A 20,767-nucleotide genomic window follows, 5' to 3' on the forward strand; every position below is an offset into this window, starting at 1 on the left:
AGAACTGGAGCTTGTAGCCTAGAATTTTTCTTTCTAAATGATGTGAAAATCATCTTGTTTACTCACTCACAGAAAACAATATATTGATTTAAATTTTCTAAGACACTTTTTGTTGGTAAAAGTCATATGCGAGTAGGCGTCAACTACCATGAATATCATTGTGATTTACACCTGAGAAGACAAAGGCCTGCATAATGAGCTGCATAATGAGCCATTCAGTCATCTGTGCCACTGAGAGGGAGGAGTTACAAGATAGAACGTGAGAACAAAATACATTTATATAATTTTATGTTTGTAGTTTATTAAGAATATATTTAATTATCCCACAACATAATTTAATATCCACTTGGGGGAGCAGTTAAACAGTTTATTAGAAACAATCAAAGCTGACTTTCAAACAAATTGTTTGGCATGCTTACTCCAGTCACACAATCCTTCAGAAATCCTTTTAACAATCTTATTTTCTACAAAAAATAAACGTTTGTTGTTATTATTATCATCATTATTATTAATGTTGAAAAAAGCTGAGAATATTTTTCTGGGTTTTTAGGGGGAATAAATGGAAAGAAAAGCATTGTTTTTACATTTGTTACAGTTATCTATTTGTTACATTTATATTATTTACATCAAGCTTTCGAAGGGTATAGTGTTGTATATTGTTATTGAAACTTCATAATGTTTCACTTGATTATACATTTAGTCAGGAATTATAATTTGGAAAAAGTCTAACTAGTAAAACGTTTACACGTTATATGAAAACTAGTACAAGTATATAAATAAATAAAAAGAGACTTACTCATGTTTATGATCTCTGCTGAATAAAGTGCTTCATTCTTTTTTTCTGAGGAAATCCATTTCTCAAATCCTCAACCACATCACATCTTTTTGGGGTGAATTATGTGTTATTCCTCTCATCGCGAAGCAAACAGTAAAATAAAAAAAACTTGAACAGTCTCGCTGCTTTTTCTTCTGTTATGGGCGTATTCAAGCCAATCGCAGTTTGAATCTGAATAGCGCATTCAGCACGGGGGCGTGGTCACATTAGATATAATGAAGGGAGACATGAAAAACAGACATCGCGTTGTTTTCATATGGATTACTTTATCACAGAATATCTGTTTTCGGCGGCAAAAAAGTTGTTTAGTTTAAAAATAGACATGTCAAGCTTTCTATAGATATCTCTCTCATGTATTTTCGTTGAGTATTCACGGAGTTACAGTTCATTTAAATGACGTGTTTGTAAAAGAAGATCAGCGCAGACAAAGGCTGCAGACAGCGCACCTTGTTTGTTATCTTTATTTTATAAGTGCACAAAGTTTTGTTGTTATTATGTCTGTATCCAAAAAAAAGTAGACCCTTTACAGATTCGATTGATGTATTGCTCTTATCTGTACGATTAAAACTGAAAGTGTAATTTAAGTTCTTTTCGGGGTTATCAGGAGAAAATGACTCAAAACGCGTATCCGCGTTAATCGACTTGATAGGGTTAACTCTGAGTTCGTCATATTTTATTACCAATTTCTAAACTATAACAAATAAACTCTGATAATGTGAGAAATGTTGAAAGGTGTCTGAATACATTTTGGTTTGACTTTGTATTTTATTTTACAGTGAAGACTATGCAGTGCTATTTTAAATTAGTTTCTGGACACCTACAAAAAAAAAAAAAAAAAAAAAAATTAAACAATGTGTAAATAGCACAAATAAATAAATAGAATGAACATACAGTACAAATTTAAAAAATTTCAGACAGGGCCCACTGTACAACCTGCACCAGGGCCCCTCTAACCCCAGCTGTGACCCTGGGTTAAGGTACAAAGACGGAGCAATGCACTGTAAGAAACAAAACAAGAAGGCATGTGGTTTAAAAGATGGCAAGTAAAATAAAAAGAACATCTGTATGCAATACAGTTTCATTATTCTCCAGAGCGGCTTACTATAAAAAAGTTGTGCGACCAAATCATGTTTTGTGCCAGTAACTGAAAAAGTTAGTCGCGCAAGTGCCACCAGTGGAAAAGTTCCCCTAAACCATCTCGATTGGGTTCAGGTCCGGTGACTGTGGAGGCCAGGTCATCTGGCGCAGCACCCCATCACTCTCCTTCTTGGTCAAATAGCCCTTGATGCCTTCAGTGTGACTCTACAATTTTCATAGTCATGAAAATAAAGAAAACTCTTTGAATGAGAAGTTGTCCAAACTTTTGGTCTGTACTGTATGTATATATATGTATATATATGAAGAGTTCAGATGCAAAAGCCTCTAAGTGCCATCTGAAATTTTCATCTAAAATTAGGATTTTTAACAAGGTTCTATGTTTAGGTTGAGTCATTTTACTTTAATTGCAATGTGCAGATCCTTTTCCAGGCTATTAAAGTGCAATAACTGAACATAAACATAAGAGCCTGATAAAAATCCTAATTTTAGATTAAACTTTCAGGTGGCACTTAGAGGCTTTTGCATCTGAACTCTTCATATATATACACACACGCACGCACGCATATATATATATATATATATATATATATATATATATGTATATGTATATGTATGTGCGTGTGTGCGTGCGTGCGTGTGTGAAATTATGTGCATTTGCTTGGTTGTTCTTTGTGTTTTTAGCACATTTCTATGCTGTTGCTAAGGGGTTCTGCCTTCTGGGTAGTTGCTAGGGTGTTGCTTCTGTAGGTAGTTTCCTGGTCTTAAAGAGCCCATTCTCAGATTTTTGTGATGCTTTGATCCCGATGTGGCTTGGGTTGGGACAAAAAGTCTGAGTGTGTAAAAAAAAATAAAAAATTGCACAAATCGCTGAGCTGAAGTATGAGTAATAATAATGAGTCTTTTATACCAAAAATGTCACATTATGATATTATCCATAATAGTGAAACATCCTCTCTTGGAAAGCCCCTCCTGTAGAAGTGGACCAAAAGCAAAGCAAGAAATCCACCGTACATTCATGCTGTGTTTGGACAGGAACTGGACGGTTGTGGGAGGACAGATTTATGTGGCCTTTTACACAGTGCTCTATGTGCTTGTGTTAATAAAAACCCTTAGAACAATAGTGATTGTCAGAAAGGAGGACAGAGGTGTGGAGTATTGTGTTGTTTTGTTCAAGTGGGGAAGATGCAGTTTGTCAACAGACTTCACTAGTATGTTCATTTAGAATGGAAGAGTATTATTAATACATTCCTTTTGTGGGTGGACAGTACATGCAAATTTTATTTACAAAATAAGGCCGGCAACATTCATTACCGCCGTAGCTGAGAAACAGAGAAACAGACTGGCTGTTCCTGAACTGACATGGGTTTGTTTGACTCAAGGTGTCAAGGTTGGTTATATTATTTTTTTATATTAGTTTTTACCCCTGCTGGTAAAATTGGTAACTGCACAAATATGTATATATCAATGCTCTTTATTATAATAAAATTAAAATAATTTAAAATGTGTTTTCTCTTGAATCTGAGGGTGCAAAAAAATAAATTCAAAATACGGAGAAAATCGCCTTTAAAGTTGTCCAAATGAAGTTCTTAGCTATGCATTTTGCTCATCAAAAATTAGGTTTTGATATATTTACAGTAGGAAATTTACAAAATATCTTCATGGAACATGATCTTTACTTAATACCCTAATGATTTTTGGCAGAAAAGAAAAATAAAAAATTTTGACCCATACAATGTTTTTTAGCTATTGCTAAAATATACCCCAGTGACTTAAGACTGGTTTTGTGGTCCAGGGTCACATATTCTTCAGTGTCACAGTGTCATGATCTGCTCAATATTTTTGTGGAATATTCTAGAAAATGAAAGTTCAAAAGAACAGCATTGTATTGTAACATCCACTTATTAGAATCAGAATCAGAAAGAGCTTTATTGCCTTTCTTAAGTATGCTATATTTGCAAACCGCAAACAAGCAATTTGTTTTAGTGTCACAAGCTTCCAGTACACCGAAACAACACACAGACAATAAAAATAAGATGAGAATGAAAATACACACATATGTAAATATAAATATACATTTTTTATTTATTTTATTTTATTTGTATAAAATACATTGTATGTACTGTTGTGCAGTACTTGATAGAACAGGAATAGAGTAGAGTGAGATGCAGGGATGTGCTAGGATGTAGGTGCTAACAAATAAATATAAGTTATTGCACATATCTTTATTGCACAATGGGGGGAACATTTAACTGTTCATAAGTAGGGATGGTTATCGTTAAGGTTTTAATGGTATTACTACTCTTACCGATACTGCTTAACAGTCTGGTACTTTAACGGTATTCTTATTGGTACTTTGTGTTGTGTTACTTTGTGTTGTGTTAGGCAGTCGAAAACTTTGCATTTCTCTGTCTGCACATAATGCACTTTTGAAAGATGCTTTGACATATTGCTTGTTTTCGCCCTTACATGCAAAAATTTTGTTGCACTTATGACAACGAGCGTTGTCTGCATCAACTCTAGTGAAGTTTAACCACACTTTGGAACGTTTTGCTCTCTGTCATCGTCACTCTTTGTATTAAGCGGGAGTTTTCATACTGTAAGGGGCCGGTCACATATCGCGTCTAAAAACGCGTGGAAAATGCTAGGCGCGCCACTTTCTGATTTTTTTCCCCAAAGCCTTCGGGGACTTGAGGAGTCTGCCGACGCTCCTGAGGAGTCTGACGTTGCTAAGCAACCATGACCTGCTCTCTCCATGAAGACGTGGAAATTTCAGCAATGGATAAATGGATTTGCAGCACTAAAAATTGCTTGCAGTAGCTCTGCTACTAAATTAATTTAAGGGAGGCACTGGAAGCATGCGTTGCACACACCAACATGAAATGCGTCTCTTACAAATCTGGAACGCAGTCATTCTTTGAAGTATCGATACTAATAAATTTAGGAATCGTGACGTTTTTAATTTCTGAGAATCGCGATACTTTTGAAGTATCGGTGCACCGTGCAACACTAGATCTTACTGATACTACGGTCTTTCATAATTTAGCCCTGGGGCCAGTTTAATACCGGGTTTTGGTACCCATTCCTGTTCATAAGATAGATTACCTGGGGGAAGAAACTGTTCTTGTGCCTGGCTGTCATGCTTTTTGTGGCTTTGTAGCGCCGGCCAGATGGCAAAAGTTCAAAAAGAGGATGGCTTGGATGTGAGGCATCCAGACTGATTTTCTGAACCCTTTTCCTCTCTATGGATGTATACAGTTCTTGGAGAGTGGGCAGGGGAGCACCTCTCGGCAGTCCGAATCGTTCTCTGTAGTCTTCTGGTGTCTGATTTTGTAGCTGAACCAAACCAGACAGTTACTGATGTGGACAGAAAAGACTCAATGATGGCTGAGTAGAACTGTTTCAGCAGCTCCTGTGGCAGGTTGAATTTCCTCAGCTGGAGAAGGAAGAACAACCTTTGTTGGGCCTTTTTTACAATGGAGTCGATGTGAGTGTCCCACTTCAGGTCCTCAAAGATGGCGCTGAGTATGGGGGGAGGGGGGTGCAGGGGTATTTTTCCTGAAGTCCATGATCATCTCTACTGTTTTGAGGGTGTTGAGCTCCAGGTTGTTAAGAAAGGTCTGGAGGAGTGTTGGGATGAGTGTTGTTCACAGTTAAATCACAGTCTAAAAAGCGGCCCTTGTCCACCTTCTTTAGAGGACGCCGTTGAGATTGTCCTAATCTCAGTGCCGTCTGCTCACAAATTCAAGATGACAGCGGTGGGAAGAGTCAACTCTTTGTTCTGACATTTCTCATGTTTGCTTCAGGAAGTTGCCTGTGTCTTTTTGTCATCTGGCGCTCTGATGTGGGTATACAGAGGTGTTGAGGATGACATTTGTCGAAGGATTTATGTGAAAATGAAAGAGGTCACACAAGGTCTCTGAGGGAATGAATGTGTCGGTGCTAACAGGTCTTGCATCAGATTGTTGCAGTGCTTGCAAGCAACACTGTGGAATTTCCTTAAATATTTTTATCTTCTGCTGTTTCATTTTTTTGTCCTGTGTAGATTTGTCTTTCAACTTCAACTTAGATTTAATGGAATGCATTCAAAAGTAGCTGACAGAAAAAGCACAGAAAACAATTGCAATATTCAAAACAGCATTTTCATCTGATGTTTTAAAACATAAGCTTAGCTAAAACTTTAATATTTTTTTCTGTCTTGCAAGCACTAAAATTTGCTTGAGTAAATACAAATCTAGTTATTTCTATTCATGTGGCAGTGTCCATGAGCAGTAAAACAATTTGTTTCCAGAGCATGCATGAATGCATACAAGCATGTATATATTTCAGCCACTCGAGGCATTTATTACAGTGACTTTACCAAGGTAAAGGGATGTTGCTTATGTGGTAAACTCGTCTAGTTGCTTTTTTCTTTCATAAAATGACTGAACAAGCAAAATGACTAAGATGCTAATAATAGGATGTGTACTGTAGAATGCAGTATGCATTGATATAAATTCAGCTGAAGTGCAGTCAGTATGAACTGAACTCACCAATGAGAATTTAGAGCCAGAGCAGTTTATAATGTACACAATTTATACACAAATATGAACATAGCATTATTTGCTCTTTGATTCCATTAATCACAGTTATTGCTCCTATTTACCCTGTGGTCAGAGATTTTTCCTAAGTATCTGAAGAAATGGAAATAAATGTTAGCTTGAGTTTGTTAAAAAAAAACTATTGGGTTTAATCATGGGATGTGTGGCTTTCTGCCAGTTGAAAAGCACCTCTGGTTGATAACATATCCTTCTCCAGCTCTGTCCAGGATTCTGGCTTTTCCTTCGTTCAGGCATTTTAATTGACAGCATCTGGCTGTTCCACCTCGGTATGAGTCTTCCCCCCTGTCCTCACGCTGCCACATTGTATCATGGGGATGTAATTAAAGTTACTCCTTTGCAATGATAGCAAAGAACCTCTTATTTCATTTCATCTGTCTCTTATACCCCAAAGAGTTTTTTCAAATGTGAGAAATTCCTGCAAATTCCAGTAGACATCAAGGCAAGATGTCATAAATGTGTTCAGAATGGCTGGACTCCTCAGGCAGATGATATTGAGCAGATCTCCCTGCAAGGTTGGATGTTTAAAAATACCCATAATTCGAATGTTCTTTGGTGAGTTTGCCAATAGTTTATATACTAGCCAGTCAAATTACAGATGAGTGTCACCGTTGGGTAAGCAACACTGTATAATGGAGCTGCTTATTTCAGTAGCAATGCTTATATTTTGTATGCAAACATATTTCCTTGGAATATTGATGCAATTTATCATGAAGGTATGGATTTTGAGACTTTTCCTTAACTTAACCCTGGGGTACCATCTTCCAAATTTGGCACCAAATACTGTAACGGGAATTAGTTTTTGTACATTTTTAAGTGACTTAAAAACAGCCACAAGCGGTTATTAAAAGGACACGTGCACTCTTCTTCAAAATGTATTCCTCCAATCAGTGTTATTGACCTCATAAATATGCAAATAAGAATATTAAACTGAGGTTTGCAAATGCACAGTGTAAAATCTTGAAACCTGTATCTAGGATTAATTACTAACCCAAGGGAAAATGTGAACGGTGTGAAACAAGATAACTCAGGATTATGTTTATGCATTACATTTTTAGCATTTATTTACAGGCAGACAGGAAAGTGGGTTAGAGAGAGGGATGTGAGTTTGAACCTGTGAGCCTTGGCCAATAACTCCTTTCAGTATATATGACTATATTATTCAAAAGATTGGGGTCAGTAAGATTTTTTTTTTATATATATTTTAGGGCGAAAAAAAGTCTGTTATGCTCACTGAGGCTTGTTTAAATGTTTTAAAATGTATTTTAGTCCTGTGGTGCCAAAGCTGTTTTTTCTTTACTCATTGCAGCCTCATTACTCCAGTCGCATTATCCTACAAAAACTACTTCTAAACCACAGCTATAACAGTGTAAAAGTTTCAAGTGTGAAAAGCCCATTTTAGTCAATTACTGTCCTGAATGATCTGCAATTCCGAGCTGTGTAACCCATGATAGACTGTCTGACCCTTAGATAAGCTCCAGTACCTGTCTGGTCTACCCAATTCACTTGGAGCATGCAAGAAAAGGCGCTCTGGCCTTTCCTCTGTCGCTTCGTCTTTAAAGGAAATCAATTCCCCTTAGAAGAGGCCTTGATTTCTAGAGCGGCAGAGAAAAATCACCCCATGGCTGCATGATCTTCCTATATAATCCTGGCTTTTTTTTGGAAAGAAAGTGAACTTTGTGAAACTCGAGTCAGTTTGTTTTGATGTGCCAATGGCGGTTGATTAAAATTCTCAGGATGAGGTTTAAAATGGATGCCATTAAATGCCTTTGTAGGAGATGTCTTGCTGTGGTTGGTGTGTGTTTTTTTTTGCAGTCTGTTGCTCTTTTATTTTTAGTGCATTCAAAGGGATGAGGAGATAGCGCCTACCACCTCTAAAGGTTTAATCACAGATAACATTTGAATTTGAATGGCTGGTGAGAGGATATCATTTCCCCTTCTCAGAGGTTCAGCTCTTAGCTTTGGGCTCTTAGAGGTGGTTCAGGGATTTTGTCGAAAGAGAGTCTCTGAACAATTGCACTTTGAGCGCATTTTATGCCTTTGTGCCCAAGGCTGCTCACATCGCCACTAACACTTGACATTTTGAATGTTAAACAGTTCCTGTGAAAACACTTCAGATCCGACAAAAAAAAAAAATGATTAGCTCACCCAAGTGTGTGTGCGGAGATTTACACAATGTCATATATGCAAATTTTGCCATAGACTGTCATGTTAGTGTTAATGCATTTGTCATTTGTGGCGGCAAATTATTTTTGCCGAGCAGTTGTATACTAAAGATGTTTCCATTGTTGTGATGAATACAACTGAAGTAGTGTATGAACTATGAATTAAACAGACTTTAAGGGATGTTGACTGTTTTTAAGAGCCTACCCAAGCTGTCTTTTAGCAGCTCCAGTACAAAAAAAACAAAAAGTGTGTGTCAAAAAAAGTCATTCTATTTTGGTGACTGCAATAAATTAAATTGCCAAAAGTGAATTGCTATATACACAGCTGGCATATTAAATGCAAGAAAAGTGTTCTAATTTAAACCTTCTACTAACTTTTGTGAAAAATTGTCTGAAAAATTAGTGTAGTGTGGAATGAGCCATCAAAATTTTTGGTCGATTGTATCAAAAGAGTCAGAATATACATAGCTATATGATGACTAAAACACTAACTCTTTTTGTTTCCATGATCACATACAATATAACAGAATATTTATGTTTAAGGTTCCTTCATACCTTCTGTTTTGACTCCCTTTTTGGGGGATGGTGTTAAAGCCTTAATTAAGGGGATCAAACATTAATCCCCCTCATAATTCGTACCCTTCTCTGAAGAGATTTACAAGTAGCTGTAAATCTTTGTTTTACAATTCAAATTTACAAGCGGCCCATCTGTGCTTTATCTTTTTTAATATGACTGTTGCCATAGAGGATTTATGAACTGTGTACTTTAATTTCCTTTTTTTTTCTTTAAGCAAGTTTGGCCAGCTTCTTTTGTCCTTCAGCACAGTGTTCGTGGCATTTGACCACATAAAATTATTTTTGTATTAGCATTTGCTCTTGTTATGTGACATTCATAAATTCTTCATTCAAAAATTCATCCAAAAATACTTGGCCTGGCATCGTTCAAGACAAAAAAACGTTATGACTATCTCTGTTGAGAATCCTTTCCCCCAACCCTTTTTATATGAATTAATTTTCTCCCTTTAAATGTAAAAATATCCTATTTAAAACCTTCATTAAGGTTGTTATTTATGAAATGTCATGCATTGCAAGTTTAATATTTCAGATTTGATCATCACATTAGTAATCAGCATGGGACTTTTTTACGCAGTTAGAGATGTTATCTAATCTCAGACATACAGTACATGCACATACAGAGCTGTTAATCTTGTTCTACTCCAGAATCATGTTAAATGTGATTTGTTTTCCCCTTGTTATCTGTCTTTCTCTAGTTTTGTTCCAGAATCTTGAGCTGTCTCCTAGTGCCTGCTGTACATCGGCAGCATCATGCAACCTGATATAACTGGCTGATTTAAAACACCCTGCATAGACAGCGACTCTCTTAAGTCACTCATTAGCTCAAATAACGCCACTCTAGTGAAGAGCATGCAAGATTCATTCAACCCTTAAAGTCTCAGTTTTTACGTTAGCAATCACATTCAGCCAATATATTTCAATGTAGCAGGCATATAATTCTTATGCTATCTAGTGATTCTGTAAGCACAAAATACATATAATACGTAGACATTTTTGTCTGAAATAGTGCAATTTAATAATATTAAACTACTGTTAGTGATGCTGATAAGATATTTCACAATTACAATTGATTCTGGATTGGATCTGGATTTATGCAATACTGTATTTTTGCCAGAAGAAGGTATCTTAGAAAATATCATAATTATGCTGTCTACCAGTGTTGATATACTTACAAACTAAAACTATTACAAACATTATTGTTAATTTTTAAATTTGAAATAAGACACAAATATTACATGAAATATAATAATTGAAATAATCTATATTTTAATCTGTAATTAAATGTAAACTTAAAAGTTAAACTGAAATAAAGTATTTAGAAATATTAAAAACCAATAGTATTTTTTTAAACATTTTGTACAATAATACAATTAGAAAAAACAATAGTAACAACAAAATATAATTTTTGTGCAAAAATAAAATTACAAAAAAATAAATTGAAGAAATTATTTAAATTACAAATCAGAATATATATAAAGAATATTTAAACAATTCTAAAATTCTAAAATAATTCTAAAATTACATGGCCAGCTACTAAAATGTATACTTGGGTATCATTTTTGGAGTGTTGGAACTTTTCACTTTTTTCACATTATTTTTCCCTCCTCTTTTTTTCCCCCTCTCGCTTTCTCTAAATCATTAAACCTGATTATACAAGGTCAATGGCTTGAATTGAATGACTGCTGATTTCTATCAACTCCCCCTGGCTGTGAGCTGGCCATGTTGCGCTATAAATAAGAAAAGTCAAGCTATTCAAACTAATAGAATATCCCAACTCAGACTATAAAAGGATTATAGTTCTTCATCTGTCCCGATCCGAACCGCCGAGAGGCCTTTAGCGTTCGTTCAACCTCAGAGAAATCCAACTCTTAATACAATATGCCAGAGATGAAGGGCGCAGAGGAGGGGCGGAGTGATTGATCCATCACCATGGAGATTTTGTAAAGGAGGAAGGGAAGCTAAAAGCAAGAAGATTGAAATTGATTTTAGTTCTTAATGCTGCACTGAGCTTGATTTATATTCTTCTGATAGAATGATTACCTGCTACTCTTGTCTTTTGTTTGTCTGCAGTAATGTGTTTATGAGGGACTGTTGAGAGGAGGGGAGAGATGCTGTCAGTTGCTCAGTCTGTGAATGGGGGCTGACAGCTCTAATAGCTGTTTGTGTTTTTGTGTCTGTTTGAGGGAGTGTTCTCCAAAATGGATTTGACAGCCGTTAAGGGTGTATATGCTACTCTGGTCATCTTTTATTTGACTGACAGCTGTATCGGGATGGGGAGGTAGACGTGGGTGGGGTGAATCGTTGCGGGCATTGACTCCTGTGTAGGTTCCACTGAAATATTTGTGACCTTGTGGCTACGACTCCACCGCAGGCTTGTTCTGGCACAGGCAGCTTCTGAAAGACCCTTGGGAAGATGCCCTCCATCATGCCTGAGCTAGTATTGATTTGGATGCAATGTCTCGCACAAATATGAAATGGTGTTCTGTTCCCTGCACAGTTAGACAGGTTGAGTCGTATTCGGGTATCTGGCCATGTGGAAACTGAAGTCTTCCTGAGCGTGATGTGCCATGTGATTGTGTCCATTAAGGATGTCTAGATATACTCATTTTGGTTTATATTAAATAAGAATACGAGGTTTTGTATGGTATGATAAACGAGGTGCATTTGGCACTCAAGTACAGCAGTCAAGTCAGTCCGGTTTTGAATATGCAGTCAAACCAGCTGTGACAAATATAGCTGTTTGGTAATTTCCAGGAAGAAAGATGGTCTAATAAATGCATGCGTGAATGTCTAAAGTATGTAGCCAAGTTGTTTTTCTTTGCTCAACAAGGCTGCGTTTATTTGTTTAAAAATACAGTAAAATTTAATATTGTGAAATATTATGAACTATTTTCTATTTTAATATATGTTAAAATGCAATTTATTCTTGTGATGCAAAGCTCCAAACTCCAGTCTTCAGTGTCACATGATTCATCAGAGATCATTCTAACATGCTGATTTGCTGCTCAAGAAACATTTCTTATTATTATTGAAAAAATGTGCTTCAATCGGTTCTTCAGACGATACCATAGATATGTCTATGTAAATCTTTATAAATGTCTTTACTGTCACTTTTATTAAATGTAATGCATTCTTTCTAAATAGAGAAAAAATAACAACAACAAAAATATAATAATGCACTTACCCCAAACCTTTGAACCGTAGTGTATACAGTATACATATTTGTACATTTTTTTGTGTGTATTTATTTTTTGAAATTCAAGAGAATTCTTTATTTATTAATTCACAGAGAAGGACTGGGCTCCTTTTCATAACCCATTAAAACCATAATTTCATATACTTTTATTTTTCAGATGTCAGAGTTAGGTTTTATTTCAGGATGTCTTTAAGAGCCTGATAAATAACCTCAGGGCAAGAGAGCTCCATTCAGATGTTGTGTTAAAAGTGGTACAACTGCAAATACAGGATGTACTTATCAGCTTTGATATGCCCTCTGTGGACATGCTGACACGTGCCCTTTCCGGAAAAACCTAAACATGAACAGTCTTCTACATCCCTCCTCTTACTTCCACTCTTTCACCATCAATTATTTTCACCTTCTCTCAGCTCTCTGCAGCTCATCATCCCCAAAAAAAGCCCTTCATCATCTTGAGAGTGTGTATGAATTGCTGGTATGAGGCAGCATTAGCTTGGGCCCAGATGAAAACCCACTCTTGACAGGGGATTGGTAAATATCGGTTCTTGAGGTGCTGGCAGATGCTTTTTTACATGGTGGTCAGATTACTGTGTGAGTGAAGAAAATCTGACTGAGCCTGGTCGACTCCTGCAAAGCCAGGTTAATGTCAACATCAAACGGCATTCGCAACCTATATTTATGCTTGAAACTGGATATTCAAAAAGAAAAAAAAAAGTACTTCAATAGCGTTTTACTCTATTTACCCATGTCTGTTTCTTTCATGCTCTGTTACACTCTCATTTCATCTGGTGGGCACATTAATCTTATGTGACCTTATCTGTGAATGCATACAGCTGTTTCTCATAAACGCCTCACAACAGTTATCTTACTGTAGATTACCGAATTCTACTTCCTCACTTTCACAAGAACACATTATCTCTTACTAAATCATTTCCTTTCTCACACTTTTGGAAGTCTTGTGATGAATAACCTAACTAATGGAGACTTATTTAACTCTAATATTCCACTGTTAAATATTTATCAGTAGTTAATGAGAGCAGTTATCTCGGCTTTTTAGAAGATAGAGAGGTGGAAGATTAAACTTCATCCTTGTTCTGTTACATTTGCCATCTGCTCTTTTTTTTTCCCTGCTCTTGTCCGTCATACCCGTTTTTTTTCTCAAATGAAATGTGCTGCCATGCAGACCCATTTTTCTAAATCACTGTGGTATGAATAACAATGGAAAACACAGAATAAAAAATCCCGCATGTAGTTGTTATAGTGTACATTAATAATAAAAAAAATAGTCCAATACAATATACTTTTTTTTTTTTTTACATAACTATAGATATTTTTTATTTTAAAAGATTATGCATAATATATTTACAATTGTTTTAGGGGAGACAAAGCACACGTTAATTGAATATGAATAAATTTATAAATAAAAGATAGATGTGAAATAAAAATGAACAGAATAAACATTGTAGATTAAAAGTAATGTTTAATTGTTTTTTATATATATATTTTATTAAAGCAAAATCAGAGTCAGATGCAATTGTATGAATCACAGCTCTAGTGGCTCCTGCTGAATTCATTGTCCTTATGTTACCTGGGGATCGAGTATCAGCCAGCGGGCATGTGACACTTTGTCTTTATATAAAGCCAGTAAGACATTCCACAGAGTCATTGGTTTCCAGCAGTCATAAAGAACTGTCCCATAGAGCTGTTCTCCTGTTGGCCAGACACACTGGCAGAGCAGAAACCCTATTGGCCAGGGTAGTGATTTCATAGAGGAAAGAAAGAAACCGTAAGTCAACACTTAAGTCAAATGGAATATGTGTGCCGAATCATTTGAAGTGTTTCTGAGTGTTGTGGGAAGAGAGTGCGCTAAGGACTCTTGCAGAATGTCATCTGCTTATACGTTTCGTGACGCTGGCGGCCCTCAGGCACCCCTCGGGCTGAACTGATTCTGCCCTTCTGCGTTAGACTCTATAGAGCTGTACTACAAAGCTCTCGCTTCACGCTGTGGTCACAGGCTGCACTGCTTCCATTCAGATCTCCAAAAGCCTCTTTGACTAGACTGTGTGCAACAAAAGCTTACTTATGGAGTAAAGAAACATCCTCAGATAAGGCATCAGCATTGTGGTGCATTTTATTGCCGTCATGCTCTGTATCAAAGTTGTTCTTGGCAACTGGAAAGATCCATTTACATGCTATAATGCAATATAAAACTGCTAAGTCAGCTTATGTTTTATCTCTGAAATTCTTCATGCTCAGCCATTCTGAGATTAATCATTGAAACTGGATCTCTGGTGCAGAAACAGCTTCACATTGAAAGCTTGTTCTGCACTTTTTAACTAATAAAGGCATTGAGAAAATTTTAAGCTATTACTTAATGGAAGCTCAATGCAGTGTGTCAAACTTAATGACCTTTGTGCTTCTTGAAAACAGGCGCCCTAAAATCACATTTCATGTGTTTTTTGCTCATTTGAATGTAGGTAATTCTAGCAAAGGTTAATCATGCAGCATTAAAGGTGATAATGTCACTGGCAGAGCGACTTGTTTGGGTTATCGCTTGGCCTACTTAGCTATAACTCCCATTTCTCATGGTATCAGGTTTCTCTACAGGTGCAATTTGGATTGACCAAATGATATTGAGGACACCACTTAACTTATGGTAAACAGACTGTTCCATAATAAAATTTCATACGTGACGCCCTCTTCCTTTGAATAAATATACACTAGAACTCACACATTTCCAGTTACACCTGAAAGCCTATATCAAGCGTGCATGACTAAGGGATGGCATGGGGTGGAGTTATTTTGGGATCCCTGGGAAAAGGTCTCATGTAGACGGTAAGGGAGATTTGTTGATGGATACATTGAGTATTAATGGGGCAGGGGCAGGGGTGTGTTTTTGTGAGTGTGAGTGTTAGGCTTGTTGCGATAGTCGGTGTTACCGGTGATACACGGTGTTTAACCCACCTACCGGTCACAGCACTTGACCACCGGCACAGTCCCCATCGTGTTGAAGTTTTAGCCTATAGCGATAAAGCACTTAATTCAGTTAGTGACTACGTGCTTTCGTAATTTAGCGTAAGCGGAACGAGCGCCGCAGTAAAGCAGCAGGTGTCCGATTTCATTTATCATTTGAGGAGAGTGAGGCGAGCTAACTGGCAAAGGATGGCAGAAGATCTGGTTTCAAAGCGAACTGTTGCAATTTAAAATGAAGGTTTTTCGTTTATTGTTTCTCATTAGCCTATTCATAATTTCTTTGTACGGTGTATGCAGTTAATATGCCGACCTCTTTTTTTTAACAGCTTAACGTGAGTTTAATTTTTATATTAGTTTTTTTTTGCACTTAAGTGTCCAGTGATTATTCGGGTAGGCTACCTTATTTAACGAAGTTTTTGATGTTCGTTCGTTTCATATTCGATGGTTGTGCGGTGTTTTTGTTTTTTTTTGCTGAAAAAGGCAGGCACTTTATTTAACGAATATTTATAATTATTTACCGAGTCTTGTTTGATACTTGCACGATGTGTGCAGTGGTTCGTTTTGTTAATAAATGCACTTTAAAGGTGTTTCATAAGTGCTTTTGTTTAGTTTTTGCATAGTGTGTTAAGTTATTATTCATTTTGCAATAAAGATGTGTGTAATACAAGCGAGTGTCTTATTGTTTTGTGTATTTTTATTAAGAATAAAATAAATTAACCCATGATTAATTCAAACAAATGCTACTGAATTGCCGCTAATTAAAGTGAAAGTAAATTGAGACGTGTGCACGTCTGCACGACCGCATTTTCGGCCACCCGAAATCCCCGACACGCAACCCCGCTGACACCGGGATTACCGGTTTTTTTACACGTCGATTAACCGGTGGAAAAAATCCGTCACCGCAACATCCCATGTTAGTGTGAGTGTGCGTGTACTCTAATGGAAAAATCAGCAGATGGCTTGTCTACATTACTCTCTCTGTGGAGATACTGTGTGGTCCCTTCTTTTCTATGTTGGCCCCTGGGATGGGGAGAGGCTGGAATTTCGACCTGGGGTTTCAGAGGTTATGAGAGTGCATGGTACAGTTCAGAGAGCAACAAGACTCTGAAATTTTGAAATTCCCACATTTATTTTGTGACTCTTTATGTAAGTGTTTATGTACTGGGTGGATTATCTTTGTATGCTGTCCTCATGATGATGTACCTAGAGCTTATCCAAAGTCTAGATTTGTACAAATGTGTCATCTTAATATCATTTAAGGTTAGTTCATCAAAAAATGAAAATTATGTCATTGATGACTCACCCTCATGTCGTTCCAAACCCGTAAGACCTCCGTTCATCTTCGGAACACAGTTTAAGATATTTTAGATTTAGTCCAAGAGCTTTCTGTCCCTCCATTGAAAATGTATGTATGGTATACTGTCAATGTCCAGAAAGGTAATAAAATCATCATCGAAGTAGTCCATGTGACATCAGAGGGTCAGTTAGAATTTGTTGAAGCATCAAAAATACATTTTGGTCCAAAAATAACAAAAATTACGACTTTATTCAGCATTGTCTTCTCTTCCGGGTCTGTTTTGAGTGCGACTGCAGTGACTGTTGACATACGACGCGGCTGACGTGTTATCTTTGTTATTGGGCGCACCAGAAAACACATCGCCAGAGTCTTACGTCAGCAGCGTCGTGAATGCACTCACAACAGACCCGGAAGAGAAAACAATGCTGAATGAAGTCATAATTTTTGTTATTATCGGCTTTATATTGACTATTGGCCCCTCTGATTTTCAAGATATCGGCATAGGCTGTCAAAAAAAACTATGTTGGTCAACCACTAGTTACAGAGAAGATCAGGGTATCATATTCTAAATGGCTGTGGAAATGCAGGTAGTTTGATCACAAAGAGACATGTTCCTTGTTACTAGAAGATGCATGGCAATTGAAAATGTGTTCTAATCTAAACACAATCATCTTATAGTTACAAACATGGTTACTAAATGGTTTTTGTGAAATGTGGACTGCCCAAAATCTGGCTCAAAATCTAGTTCAAAGTCATTCTAATTTTGTAATTTTTTTTTTTCCCAATCCTCATTTCTCTTTCAGGATGGACAGGAGGTTCTGCTAGAAAACATTTCTTTCATGCCTTGATTATTCAAGCAGATACATGAAGCGGCAAAAGGATTTAAGCCAAAGCAACAACAACCTTTAGATCAAACATGGTGCCTTCAGCTACTTACGCATAGGGTTTATATATGGACGAAGGAGTACCATACAAAAAGAGAGACACCGGAGCGGCGATTCCGTCGCAGGCTATGCGGGCCATGGTGACCTAGAGTCAATAGTCGTTTCCTGGCAGGACAACTTGATTCCAGTTTAATCCCTGCTTGCTTTTTTGTCTTCTACCTCCCTACCAGAGTGAGGTGCCACCCTCTCTCTGTTCCTGCCACCCACTTGGCCAAGACAGCTATGGCTGGAGTGAGGAAGTTGGCAAGAGTGGTCAGGCACCAGGGTCTCCACCGCCTGATCTTTGCACTCATCCTCTTCTGTCTACTCTCCATGGCCTACTTGGCTTATCATGTCAGTGCTGGACCCAAGATCAAGGAGGCCCCTGTGCCATTACCACTGGGGGACTGTGTAGCTACATCTGTAGTAGGTGGCGGACAAAGGACTCCACTGTTCCTGCCATCACAGGTAAGCCGACGGCGACACTCGGCGAGGACAGCAGACACCTCTCGGATGGAGCCTGTGGTGTTACTCTTTGTGGAAAGCATCTACTCCCAACTTGGACAAGAGATTGTAGCCATTTTAGAATCAAGCCGCTTTCATTACCGCACTGAAATTGCACCGGGGAAGGGGGACATGCCTCCTTTGGCTTGGCGAGGTCGTGGCCGATACACCCTAATCGTCTATGAGAATCTGCTCAAGTACGTCAACTTAGACTCATGGAACCGCCAGTTACTGGATAAATACTGCCAAGACTATGGAGTGGGAATCATTGGCTTCTATCGGGCAAATGAAAACTCCCCATCCAGCGCTCAGCTTAGAGGCTTCCCTCTCTTCTTGCGTTCAAACCTGCCACTTTGGGATTACAAAGTCAACCCTGCTGCACCCCTGCTCTACATCACCAAACCTAATGAGCTGGAACCTGGCCCTTTACCTGCAGACAACTGGACCACTTTCCTGTCCAACCACAGTACTTATGAGCCTGTGCTGTTAGCTAGCCCCAGACCAGCAGAACTCAAACAGCTCCCAGCACACGCAAACCAACAGAGAGCACTGCTGGCTACGATTATGCAGGACCTAGGTCTTCACGATGGGATCCAGCGAGTGTTATTTGGAGGTAGCTTGTCTTTTTGGCTGCACAAGCTGCTGTTCGTGGATGCTGTGGGCTATTTAACTGGCAGAAGGCTCAGCCTCTCGTTGGACAGATTTTTGCTTGTGGATGTGGATGACATCTTTGTTGGGAAGGAGGGGACACGGATGAAAGTGGCAGATGTTGAGGTTTGAGCCTTTAAATGTTATTGGATATACTCGCCAAGTGTGATTCAATTTATTCTGACATTTCCAGGTGTAAGACATTGAGTGCTTGCCAAAAGTACAATCGCTGACGCTGATACTGTTAGTCATATTAAGTGACAAGGCTGTATGATTTGATTTTTGATGATAAAAAAATAGCATTTGTTTGGTGAAATGCAATTTTTTTTAAGCTTCATGTTTTTGGCCCAAATGTTTCTGATTTTATATACTGAACACGACTATTAAAAAAAAATAAAGTATGAAAATTTACTTATATTTCACTGTAAAATAAAATTTTATTTTAAGATAAAATTACAGTACTAATATTTATGACATAAATTTTAAACGTTAAACTATAATGTTTAAAACATCTTGTTGAGGTGTGCTGTTACTTTTAAACAAGCAGACTTGAAGGGATAGTTCACCCAAAAATGAAAATCCTGTCATCATATACTTTGCCCTCGAATTGTTTGAACACAAGTTTATTTCTTCTGTTAAACACAAAAGATATATATATATATATTTTTTTTTTTAAATTGATGGTCCCCATTGACTTTCACAGTATTTTCTTCCATATGATGCAAGTCATTGAGGACCATCAACTGTTTGGTTACCCATATTCTTCAAAATATCTTCTTTTGTGTTCAACAGAAAAAAGAAACTCATACAGGTTTGGAATAATAATTTCTGGGTGAACTATCCCTTTAAGATTTTGATTTGTTCCCTCATATTAGCTGATGAAAAACCTATAACTTGCATTGAACCAAAGAGTTCAGTCATTTCAAGTGACTGGAATATCATGGAGACTTGTGGGTGGCTGTTATGACTTGAGTTAATGTGTGCAACCACCTAGCAACTGCCTAGATAACCCTAGCAACAGGCAAAACCACATTAAATGTCTCCGCAGCCACCATTTACATTTTTATGAAAATGTCCAAACAAAAAAAAAATGTGTTTGTTTAATATGAAATCATCAGTTTGTGGGGTTGCTAGGGAATCAGATATCAGTCAGACCTGACCCAGTTTGTCTTCCATCAAAGGTATCTTCTGTTTGAATAATCCGAGCTCTTTATTCTCAGAGGTTCAATCTGACTGCGGTCACACTCCCAGAGCTCCTCCATGACTGAATTGAACTAATGAATTAGCACACTTAATATGGATCAGGGAGATGTATTCTCTCTCTGCCGTTGTTTGTAGAGAGCCGTGATTATTGTGCGAGAGGGAAAGCTTGTTTGTAATCCAGTGGATCATGGTGTTCTTCTTTCACCATCCCTCTCTCCCATCTCCTGAGAGTGGAAGAAGGCTCTCGCTGAAGGGTAGCATGGGGCTAATTAGACTGACTCACTTTATTAATTTGAGCAGATAAGTTCTCATGGGGGTCCTGTGTGGCCCACCACACCAAAAGCAATGTCATGCCTTAGGTTTTTGGTTTCAAATTTCTCTCTCTTTCCCTTGCTTTTTCCTTTGCCCCTGGTAAGAGCTATGATTTTTCATCTTTTGTTCTATCCTTATTATTTCTTTTCACCTTTTATCTTCCTTGCCTATCTTGTCTCTGCAAGATCTGCCCTCTTTTATCTACCTCTTCTCCAACCTGCATCTGTATAATTTCAAAATAATATACTTGATATAACTAGGGCTGCCAGTATTGCTGGTAGACTATGTGATGGAAGAAATGTCAACCTGAAACTTTTATACAATACTAGATATATTTGTGTGGCTATGAGAACCACTTTATTTTTTACACCTGGGAAAACAAAACACTGAATAATGCATAAATAGAGGGCAAAATGTGTCCATGTCTGGATGAGGAAGAACC

General features: G+C 37.5%; 1 protein-coding gene across 2 annotated transcripts in view; it reads left to right on the forward strand.

The window, feature by feature from the left end:
- ndst2b (N-deacetylase/N-sulfotransferase (heparan glucosaminyl) 2b) overlaps positions 1-20,767 on the forward strand; it is a 75,256-nt gene that overhangs the window by 44,122 nt on the left and 10,367 nt on the right. For both annotated transcript variants that reach the window (XM_059532675.1, XM_059532676.1), the window contains exon 2: positions 17,539-18,936. In XM_059532675.1, coding sequence (XP_059388658.1) covers positions 17,902-18,936 — 1,035 coding nt within the window. In that variant the 5' untranslated portion in view covers positions 17,539-17,901. The remainder of the gene's footprint in view (positions 1-17,538; positions 18,937-20,767) is intronic.

The sequence above is a fragment of the Carassius carassius genome, chromosome 40 (assembly GCF_963082965.1).
Source record: "Carassius carassius chromosome 40, fCarCar2.1, whole genome shotgun sequence".
NCBI lineage: Eukaryota > Metazoa > Chordata > Actinopteri > Cypriniformes > Cyprinidae > Carassius > Carassius carassius.